The 12,224-nt window shown below is 38.1% G+C and overlaps 1 protein-coding gene across 1 annotated transcript; it reads left to right on the top strand.

Annotated features, from left to right (window-relative positions):
* Window positions 1-1,129: 1,129 nt before the first annotated feature.
* Window positions 1,130-2,149, top strand: LOC306771227 (somatostatin receptor type 2; the record flags this gene model as incomplete). Its single annotated transcript, XM_079260344.1, has 1 exon — window positions 1,130-2,149. One exon carries the CDS (start codon window positions 1,130-1,132, stop codon window positions 2,147-2,149), a length of 1,020 nt encoding a protein of 339 aa, XP_079116470.1.
* Between the last annotated feature and the right edge of the window lie 10,075 nt (window positions 2,150-12,224).

Genomic DNA, 12,224 nt, shown 5'->3' with positions numbered 1-12,224 from the left:
AACTTGACTTTAAGCCGATTTTTGACGGTAGGCGACAGGACTGTCTGGTTGATGTTTCTGGGGTATTCTAGCTATGCGTGTCAAAACAGCAGCAGGACGGAGGTCATCCCTCATTCAGTTTACACCACCCTCACCCCTCCCTGCCCTTCTCCCTCCTTCTGTTTTGCATCTTTCTCCTTCCCTTCCTCCTTTCCCCTTTTTTTTTTTTAACCATTTCTTGCGTTCCTTTCCTTGAGAAGATAAAGAAAACTGGGGGTTGAAGGATGATGGAAGGAGTTGATGAAAAAGAATGGTGTCCCATGTCAAATGTCAAAAAAAAGAGAAGAAAACAAAGAAAACAAATTGCAGACGTCTCTTTCCTGTGGCCAGATTAACTCCGTCTTTGCCATAAAGTTGGGTGGCCTGAGCCATGCGATAGTGCTAATATCTTGTTTAGGTTTAGTTGCATGACCCCCCTACTGAACTATGAGAAGCACAGGAGGCTGCAAACGAAGAGGGTGGGTGGGTGGTGACTCAAAATGGATGGTAGTCGAGGAGGGGTGATGTAAACAGAAATAGAAGGGAGAAAAGAAAGACATGAGAGGAAAAGTTATGAAAACAAGTGCATTGCAGCAGATGGGGGGCCAAGGTTTACCTTGGAAACACCAATGCAGACGGGGTGTGAGCTAAGCTGGAGTACATCACAGTCTTCGAAGACCGATGAACAAGGGCAGGGAGGTGCAGGGGAGGGTATCCCACACATGCAGCACCAGACACACTCCTCTCACACCGAAGGGGGGAAGAGATATAAAAGGGCTCCCGAGGAGAAAGAGCAGTCAGGCAAGCGTCCGAGCTGCAGTCCTCCTGTTCTCCGTACTGCTGCTTTATGTAAGTGTTTGACTTTGTGTACGTGTGTGCTTGACGGAGTGTGTTTGGTTACAAGAGAGAAGACTTGCTTTTTGTGAGAGGGGAGTAAAAAGAAGGAACAACTAAGCAGATGTAGGGAACTAATGAATCCTGGAAGATAAAGTTTGGTTTAAAGGTCACTTGTTTGAGTTGAGAACTTTTTAACTCAGGAAGAGTCAAGAGTTATTTTTTATTTCCCACCTTTTTTTTTTTTATCAATATCTAGAGCTGAAGATCAGATAGAATGGATGCCTTGTTACTATTAGATATGGAGTACAATCACACCTTCGTGGAGGAGCATTTTTACTTTAACGACAACATGGATGGCTTTAGCATCACACTGGTCATCCTCTACATTGTGGTTTGCATTGTGGGACTTGCTGGGAATGCCCTCGTCATCATCGCCATTTTGAAACTGGACAAAATGTCATCTTCCACGACTGTTTACATTTTCAACTTGGCTCTCGCCGACGGACTCTTCATGGTGGGTCTCCCCTTCATAGCGAGCCACAACTTCCAGAACCAGTGGGTGTTTGGCGACATTGCCTGCAAAGTGGTCATGGTCCTGGATGGCATCAACCAGTTCACCAGCGTCTTCTGCCTGACGGCGATGAGCATTGACCGCTACATGGCGCTGGCCGTTCCGCTCCGGCTCGCTCGTTGGAGGACGCCGCGCTGTGCCAAGATAGTTTCTACATTCCTGTGGCTCTTCTCCCTCATCACCATCCTTCCCATGGCGCTTCACTTCTCGGCCGACCGAGGCTTGTGCATACCGGACTTTGTTTCGGACACCTGGTGGCTTGGCGTCCTGTCTTACACCTTTGTCATGGGTTTCGCTTTACCATTCACAGTCATGATGGCGTCCTATATAGGTATGCTGTTCACCCTGCGGTCTCAGCGAGCTCAAGTCTCAGCGCTGAACCACGAGAGCCAACGACTGGAACAGCAGGTCACCAAAACGGTGGTGGCGGTGGTGGTTGTGTTCGGCATTTGCTGGCTGCCTTTTTACACCTTTAACTTTTGCTCCCTGTATCAAAATGGTCTTGTCTTGAGTTTCGCCAGGGCTTTTGAGTTGATGGTGTTGCTGTCCTACTCGTGGAGTTGCACCAACCCCATCCTCTATGCGTGTCTCTCGGACACCTTCAGGAGATACTTCCGCACCCTCCTTTGTCCCGTGTCCAAGCCATCTCCCAGCATGCAGTGCAACACTGAAGGGTATGACCTTAATGACACAAGTGTTCGGGATGTCACCATCCTGGCATGAAAAAAAGACTTGCTGGTTGATACTTTTGAACTTCTTAAGCATTTTGATGAATTCAGATTGGTTTTTGTTTCTCTAATTAACATGGAATGTATTATAATCACATTATTTTTTGTCTAAGAATGAAGTTGTACATACTTTACTTTGAGTTAAATAGGCTGTAGTTGATCAGATTTACTGTTTCACTGTTGTTTTCACTGCAGGTGTTTGATGGACAATTAAGCCCACTGCTAATCAGATGCTTCACTATATAAGTATGAACTGTGAATATTATGTAATATCTCCAGTTACAGGCCTTTTTAGCAATGTTAAAATTGTACAGAGATGGAGCGTAAACAGAATAACAGGGATTATATAGTTTTGGTTAACACCAGCAGAGACTTACGCAGCTAAGACAAACCCCTTTTCTTCCAGCTAGATTACATCCCAGTGGCGTAAATTGCGCAGGGCGACTGAAGAGTGTGTTTGTGTACAGATGGCCACGTGTGTGTGCTTGTTCGTTGTGTAGAGGCACTTTCAGACGGAAACCTCAGGCTGACTGTGGTATTCTGTATGCACTCAAGGGAATAAACAGGATGAAAGGTATGAAGCGTATTACGCATTTTATGAAAAACAAAATGTGTTTTTCTATGTATAAACAAAACATGTCCTCGTTGACTTTATTTCAGTCACGTAAAAAAACAGTCGCCGCTACTGTACATGTAGGTGCAATGTTGAGTTATCTGTGTTGTACAGTATTTCATTTCTTTCTTCAGGTGTTTGATGATTTTTGTTACAGATTAGTTTAAGATTAGGAGTTTACCATGTAATCATTTTACAGAATATGCTTGTATGTTTGTATAAAAGCACATATACAATTAACTGTGATGTTCCTCATGATTTTATCTCTTGAAAGCACTTTTGCTTTTGAATATTTGAGTACGTTTTATAAATATGTTTTGTTTTTCATTCAAATGCTTGGTTATTTTTTATTAAATAAAAAAAATCTAAATACTTATTTGTAAGAGTGGAGTCATTTCAACACCCTGATGCATGAATGTTTAAAAAATAATGCCATGTCTTGTAACATATGATATTTTACTTCTACAGACATGTGCAGACTCTTTTCTTTGTCTTTATTATTTGACTTTTTATTTAGTTAATTTATTTGATCTATTCTATAAAAAGATTCATAAAATAATATATAATCATATTTATATAATAGAAATATTCTTAAAAATGGACTAGTATCATTTTCTTGTCCTGTTTATCACTGAGATAAACATGGTAATAACATATATGTATGTATGTATAAGATTTTATACTATATATGTTTATTCTTCAGCGAGTGTCAGTGTAATGGGTGACTCTCTTAATGTCCACTAAAGTGGCAAAAGTACAAATATACAATCTTCTATCATGAATATACTAGAAAACTGCCTTTAAATAGAGGTGTACACTGTACTGGACATGATGCATCAAAGATTTAAGGCAATTGCTTTTGATACTGGAGCATCAGAAATTATGGTTATGACATGGACACTGATTTATGGCTGTTTTCTATAACCTTGTATTTAAACTGCGTCTCTAAATGAGCGCCAGACATGAATGCCTGACTTAAAAACTGTGCATCAGAGTAATTATGTCACGATGCGTCAGAGAAGACATAAACTTTTTGTCTGAGGTTAACCCTTTGAGTCCTGCGCCTGCTTTTCATGCCTCTGCTGGAAAATTGCCTACCCATATTCACCTGAGAATATTTCTGCAACTGCAAGGTAATTCTGCCTGCTTTTGGAGTCTAATAAAGGTACTTGTGAGATTTGTTAAGCTAATTTATTATCAGTGTATGTAGTACTGGTGAGGAAAACATGAAAATAGCACATGGCACAAATTTAAAAATATGCTGTTGCCTTTAAAAAAATTAACTACAACATAAAAAAAACTATTTCAGGATGATTACATTGCTTTTTGATGTGGCTGTAGCTTTGAACCTCTGTGTTGTAATGGAATATGGGAACTGTGGCTATGGTTATGTGACATTTTTTTAAATTCAGAATTAATTGTTCAGAATGAATTCTGAATTGAAGCATTCTTTTTTTTTTGGTTTACATGTAAATAATATTTCTGAATTGAGGTTTACATGGTAAACATGTTTATTTGTACTTAATTATGCTTTAGATGTAGGGGTTGGGAAGGGTTCTGATTGGAAAGAGGGCAGAAGTGACATACTTAACTGTGACTACTTCCTGCTTCTCGTACTTTTGGCTACAACACGGAAAACACGTATTAAGAATCATTTTTGCTTTGATTTTGATTACATTTTTGAAGCACCAGCGTGCTTTTTCAGCAGCTGAGGAGAAGGAAGATAACGTACCACAGATAGGGGGAAGAAGACTGTGCGACACATCTTTGGGACAAGACAAGGTAACAAGCATGAGCAGAACAATCCGAATTAACTTACAGTAGAATGAACGTTTACATGCGAAAGGAATTAATCCGTTCGTATTTCAAATGGGAATAATGTAGCCAGTTGGAGTTAAATTTAATTTCAAATTGTCATTTTCATTCAGGATCAGGTGCTTACATGGTCATTATTCATCTGTTTAAAGAAGATTTAACTTTCATTCAGAATGAAAGAGGAATTAAAACTCATGTAAACATGGCCGGTGTCTCTACAGAGCCCAACTCTGATAAAATGAAGCAGAACAAAATGAGAAAAGTTTTAGTACAAACAATAAACCAGGAGCTGTTTCCAATAAGATGACAGAAGGCTCACCGTCCATTCTAATTTGTAAATCTCTAGGGGCCACAATTACAGTCTGAGCTTGAAGAGCTCTGCTGGGGCGACATAGATCTTTAAGATATGATGGAGCTTTAATTAAGAATTATAACTATTGCATTTAGCAGGAAGCTAACAGATAGAAGATGAAATTGCAGATATCTGTTTTCCCCTGGTAAAAATAAAAAACACTCCCAGTTTAAGGATCAACTGGAGTTTTTTGATAATAATCTTTAGATTAATACAAAAATAAGGACTTTTTTCAGCCTTGAAGCAACAAAAAACTGGACCAGTTATTCTTCATCATTCTGAGACACAGTGTCGTAAATTTAATGTAAAAGTGAAAGAAGACGGCTCTAAGGAGGAATATGAGCTTTGCTATACAACCTGGTCAGAAATACCTCAAAGGTTCCACTCAAAGTCCTTAATTTGCCAATTTCTGAAGCACCATGGTCTTCTTCCGGGAGATGAAGCAAACTGAGTGTCTTGTCATGGTTGTCTGCTCTGATATTTTTCCCAGGGGGCATTCTGTGAACTGGAAAGACTTGGTAAATGTCAGACTGAGCTGAGATCCACCTGTGTCTGCCGGCTTGGTTTAAAGAGAGCTTATAAACACCCTACCAAATTTTAAAAAGGCGGAAGTGCCAGTGGCAATAAGACAATAAACACAAGAATGATGTGTAGGCGGTGCCCGTGTTCAGTGGCAGCCCAATGTCACCGCCAGAACACACTGACTGGTTTTATGGTATGGCTATATATCAACACCAACATGGTTCTGCTGCGATACCATAATAAAAAAATAAAAAAAAGGCTGACAGTATTTGATCATGTTCTGATAATCTAGCATGAGTAAAAATGACCACATAATAGTCTTTTACAAAAACAAGGATATTCTTTATTATATAAGATATAAAATTAACCAGAATAATCTGTTTTGTTGGTTGTGTTGATCCCAACCTGCATGATGCCGGAGGTCATTGGCTACTACGCCATGTTATCTTTATGTAAACACTGAGGCCAGGACTGGTTGGGGTGGTGGAGTTCAGAAAGAGGAGGCGTTTTATATGTGTTTACTGTGATATTAACACACAGCTAAGCAGAGCGCCATGAGATGCTGTTTTTCTCATGATCAGTTTTATTTTCACAATTGATAAGAAACCATCCACCTTTAATCTATAAAAAAAAAAAAATGTGAAAAAAAGCAAACATGTTTTAAAAATAAACATGAAAAACAAAACAACATTCTTTGAATGGAATAAATTAGATAATCAGATTGACTGTTTAAAACAGACTAGTCATCAAAGAAGCAAAATACAGTCCTTAAGTATATATAAAGTCAATGTACTGAAGGACACGTCTTTAGATCATTAAAAGAAAGTATACAGTGTCTGTGCTTGCTAATCACGTTAATTAAGGCAGGAACAAAACAGTTTTAACAACATATCGTCTCTTAGAAATACTATAAACTCCCATTGGTTTAAATATATAGAGAGAAATTACAATTATCTAACATCGATCAATCAGAGTGGATGTTGACTTTGGACCAGTATGACCAGAGTTGTTTCTCAAAAATGTGTTGCTGAACAAAGCTATGATAATAAAGCTAAATCAAAAACATAAAAGGGAGAAGGACATAACATTTTACAGCATTCTGTTTTATTTGTTTTTTTTTTCCAACAGCAACATGTCTGTAAAAAGTTGGAACAGTTGCAACAAATAAAAAAAATAATAATAATAAAAAAAAAAACAACTGGAACAGCATTTGGGAACTACTTGGTGTCAATTCAGGGACAGAACTGTATGAAAAGGAGCATTTCAGAGAAGCAGAGCCTCTCAGATGTAAAGTTGGGACCAACTGTGTCAAAAACCATGAAGATCCTATACCACATACTGCATATATTGCCTTTAAAATATTCAGGATGACCCTTTGTGGGTTAAGGCCAAAGGTCAAAACTGGATCCTGGTGATCCTTGGGCACTTATTGCAGAAATTATTTTCAGAAATTATTGCAGAGAGTCAGGAACACTTCCAGAAATCACTGTGAACACAAGAAGAAGCATTGAAAAGAAGAATACAAGCAAAATCAAGAAACAGCACCATTTTCTCAAGAAGAAATTAAATTAAATTAAAATGGTCTGTAGCATAGTCATAAAACTGTTCTGTGTGATGTACCAAAATCTAAAATTCTCTCAAGAAACATGGATGCCATGTCCTGCGGACTAAATAAGAGTAGGGGGCATCCACCTTGTGTGTATGTGTGTGTGTGTGTGTGTGTGAGCTGTTGCATGAGGTATGTCTAAAGAAATGACTGCAAGGACTATAAGCAAGGAGTGAAAGAGAGCAGGTCTGGCACATGGGGAGGAGAATAATACAAAGGTTGCAAACAGCTAAAAGTTATGGCGCTTGTCCTTGTTGTGAGTGTGCTAAATGTTGTTGGCTCTTAAGATATTAGAATTAGACCATCGGAGCTACACTTTCCTCTCCTCCAACAGCAGTGTACTTCAGGCATTGGCTGTTGGCGAGGTGCACCAGGACCCTGGATCCCTGAACACTGATGGACCTGGATTACCTTCCTTTTAAGTGTTTTGACAAAGCAGATATAACTCTCTTCAATTTTATGATTATTTATATATAAAGATATGAATATTTGTGTGTGTGTGTATATATATATATACATATATTAAAAGACAGGTTTCATAATTTTACTACCTTTACAGTGTTACTACCTTTACAGTATTTTGTGCTGATGTTGAATGAAGATCAGTTTCCCCATTGAGACCCATTCTCCCTTCAACTCCACCAAAGCTCTGTCTCATCCATCAGGATGTGTTCCCTCTGCTATAACCAGCCAATTCATATCCAGAAGTTAGAAAATCTAGGATTTATTTATTACAAGGTAACAAGAGAGCAGTATAAATTTTAGAGTTGTGTGAGGCTGCTCTCTAAACACAGGGGAACAATATCTGAGTGAGTTTCCATCCACCAAACTCATCCAGATCAATAATGATTCGTGATTCACAGGGGGAGTTTTCAAGATTTATTCATTAAAGGTAACAGGGTACCAATGAATGAATGAATGAATGGATGGATGAATGAATGAATTAGTAAGAAAGCTATGACATTTTTATGAGAGTGTTCTGTTTTTTGTTTATTTTTGTACAGGCATTTGTAAACGTTAGCAACATAAGTTTATTGACAATATAAACATGAAGGAATTCCTTTTTTCAAAACACATTCATCTCCCTGGAGCATGATCAGGGCCTCAGCAGAACAGGTGGGAAAACATCTTGACTGGGAAATTACCCTCAAGACAACACTGTTTCCATTATTTTACATAACTTTAATCATTTTATTAATAAACTGTTATTAGCTCCTACCCGGTACCTTTACTCTGTCTTTACACTACCTTTTTGGAAGGTGGGAACCAATCTTTTAGCTGGTGTTTAGGACCCATACACTATGTGATGCTAGCACTAGCAAAATCAAAAGACTGCCAACCACTTGCCAAATTGTCAGTTAGAACAATTACTCTCCTAAATACATAACTTCATGAGAACAAATACGGGCAAAACCATTTTCTTTTCCATTAGAAGCAGTGGGTTTGTATATCTGTTTTTCAAACAGTTTATAATCAGACCATAAACATTCAGCAAGCCAATCATGTTATGCTAACTGAGGCTAATGCTAACACCAGCTCAGTGCTAAAGTGTGTGAACATTGCTTTCACTACAGGAATTTATAATGCTGGGTTATTTGCGAACTGTACAAATCTCAAACTCTGTTGGAAAAAATTACTCGTATTTAATTTGAAAGTTGCTCAACTTTAAGATTTCTTAAGGAGATACAACAATAAAGTTTCATCGAGTAAATTGCCACATTTTTTTATGCATTTTTCCCAAGTGGCAACCTCTGGCATTTAAAAGTGAAACCTATGCTGAAGTGCATAAAACTGCAGTTCCCCCTTCATCCGCTAGGGGCTGGCTGCAAAACAGAGCAAATCGCCATAGACTCCCATGTTAAAAATGCCAACTTCACGGCAGAAATAAACATGTTTATAGCCTGGTTCAAAAATCCATTTTCGGTTTATAGGTCTGGTTTACCTTCATGACAACTGTGGGGGGAGTGATTTTTTTTCTAACTCGCCCGTTTAAAAGTAATTTAATCTCGAAGTTCGGCATATTTAGGGGCGTGTCCCTTTGATTGACAGGTACCAATCTCCAGCTTCAAGTCAGAAGAACACAGAACAACCCCGGTTTTTAGCCGGTTAGCAACAAGACTTAGTTTTAGCTGGCTTACCTCCGTTAGGTGGTTACCTCCTGTTATCTCCGGGTTAGCTCGGTTAGCTCTTAGCTACAGAAAGCTCGGAGTTCGCTCGATGTCAATCATCCAGCTCCCCTCTCAGCTCCACCTCTTTGCCCATATTTGTATTTTCCGTGAGAGATGACACTCATGACGCTGCCAAGATGGTGATGGTAGGAACCGCCTTCCGAGCTTCAATTTAGCTCTTCAGAAACCTATGGTTGACGTCACGGAGGTCATCTCTTTATATACAGTCTATGACTTTTCCGATTTGCAGGAGTAAAATGCAGCACATGAATAATGCAGATTGAATAGAAATGTCTACTTGAACAGAAAGAGGAATCAGGATCGTCTTGCTGAAAAAAGTTCTATTCTTTGGTTTTTTAAAAATAAAAGAAAGTTGCAATGGTTTGCTGTGTGTGATGTTGAACCTTTAAATCTTACAAATGAGCATGTTGTAGACACTTGTGTTTTCAGCCTTGTGCCTGCTGGGCCATGGCTTTATTTAATTTCATCTTTATTTAACATGAGAGTGAAATCATTCTTCTTGTTGAACTATCTGTCAGGCATAGAAATGCTTACCCTTTGCTTCAAGCCAAAGCAGCAAACAGATACTGACAAGACATAACGTACAGCAAAAATCCGCCCTTTAAACATAGTAAATCTTGTTTTGGGGATTTTTCAGCCATATCAAGCATGTAGTAACTTGTTGAAGTCACTGTCATTGTTTAATCAAATGTGGTGTGTGAGATTTACGATGTGACTTTACAACACAACCAAAGGTCACATTAATTGATAGATCTGCAGCATGTATGTGTGTGTCCGTGGATAGTATATGTCAGTGTGGAGGCCTAATTAAAGCACCAGCAGGCAGCGGCCATTTTCATTGGCTCCTTTAACATAGACTGATCCAGCCTTCAACCCCTATGTGTAATTAAGACCAGATGCAAACCGCCAGAAAGGTTTCTCAATAAAGAATATTGATGGGACCCCTGAGAGAATGTGTGTGTGCGTGTGTGTTTGTGTGTATGAGATTATTTGAATACCAGCTCAATAAAGGTTAGTTAACAATTAAATACCCAACATGCTGTCAGGCTTTTCTTCATCACTTTCATGTCTTTGTCCGACTTTCTTTCTTATTTATCTTCAGGCCCCCCTCCCCCTATGTGGGATTTCCTCAACTGTTTTCTCAACAATGGATTTATCTCTTTGTCCACTTTCATTCCTATTGTGTAATAGGACAAACATCGAGCCAAAATTCAAAATAAAATGCAATAAAGCCGTGTTTCAGATGGTCAGCGAGCAGATGCTGTCAGGAATGAAAAGCTCTTTGTTTCACTTTGGAAAGTAAAAACGTGAAACATAAACTCATCTTGTGTTTTTCTAAAACACACAAATTTTAAGATTACCTTGAGAGCTTTGATACGGTGATCGCTGTTGTCATGTTGATGACCTCGTTCTTTTTAGTGCTTTTCTTTCCAGCGCTACAAGGGGAATTTTTTTTTTTTTTCATCTTTTGCAACTTACATGAAAGAAACTTGAGAACAGTTTTTCACACTGCCTGACCAAAAGTAAAAGGTCACACACTTTATCATTTACTAAGACAGCTTTTAGCTTTGATTACAGCAGCTTTTGTTGTGGCATTGCCATGTAACAAAATTTATGGATTGTGTTTATACTTCAATGCGTTTATTACAATTAATTTATTACTGTAACATTAACATTTAAAAAATAAACACAGCGCATAATTTCCTGGTACACCGATTACACCGATGCACACGGTCAAAGTTATAGCTCCGCTACTAACTTTGCGACATTGACGCTATATTTAGCAACGTTTCAGTCATTTCCGTGAGTTTATTTAAGACAAAGTAGGCATCAACAAGTCTAGTGTCTTTTTCTCATGGTATTAGGGACTCTTGGTGAGTAACATTAGCAGCAGCTAATTAATAGAACCCGAGTTTACATTATTGATCTGTTTCTTTTTTCTTTTGTTTTTTAAAATAATCCTGTAAAACCCATTTAAATGAAAAAAAAAGTTGCTTTTTGAGGCTAATTTTATTTTGCAATTTATACACAATAAATTAAGATTCATTATATTCATATCTTCAAAAAGTACAGAAAAGTATTACCATGTCTGGACCAAACAAATGGAAAGTTTCGGTTACTTACCTGTTAAAAGAGGAGCTAATCTATGAGCCACAGAGCCAATTTTGAAGCAACCATTCATTCACAATTTCAGCACTCATTCCACTGCTGACGCAAGCTACACCGTGATAAAATCAGGCATTTATTTCATTCTTACAGCAAAATCTCATACTTGTGCATTTACATTCTGTACCTGATTAATAATTCATAGGTAAAATCCTAACCGAGAAGTGAATAATTTTGGTTTTAATATAGATAGGGCATCAGCATGAAACAGGCTGAAGAGCAGTGTGCAACATAAAGGATCAGATAATATATAATACTATTCATGGACTGAGCAGAAAGCTTAAATATATCTTATTTTAAATAACAGTAAGAGGGATATTGAGAAAGCATCTACTCTTTTGAAAGCCTTTTTGTGCCTCAAGTTGAATTTCTTGGTGAATGCCAAAGATATTTTATTGAATAATAAACTAGATTAATATCTCCCATAGGTTTGAACATTGATTCATATTTCACATAAGGAACAATACTTGTGCAATTCAAAGCCTGGTTTTACAGAAGAACAGCACCAAGCAAATGGGTTGAGTCCGTCCAAAAAGGATAGAGAAGTTTGGGTTTGGTCTGGATAGAAGAGATAGAGAAGACAGAAACAAGTAGGCTAAACCAAAACCCCAAAAACAATCAAGTATGGTTGATTGTTGAAGAGTTGAGACATGTTTGTATCAGGGATGATCATTATTGGCATTTTTTTTTACCAATCTCCAGTTTACTGATTTTGTCCAATGCTTAATTTCCTATAAAAAAAAAACGTAAAAACCGAAAATTTCTGACATTGCTGATATCGGCCGTCAATCTCGGCAGGCTAATAAT

Source organism: Telmatherina bonti (assembly GCF_933228915.1).
Source record: "Telmatherina bonti genome assembly, chromosome: 21".
NCBI classification, from domain to species: Eukaryota; Metazoa; Chordata; class Actinopteri; order Atheriniformes; family Telmatherinidae; genus Telmatherina; species Telmatherina bonti.
The sequence above is the reverse complement of the archived record's forward strand: the minus strand, read 5'-3'. Positions and strand labels throughout refer to the sequence as shown.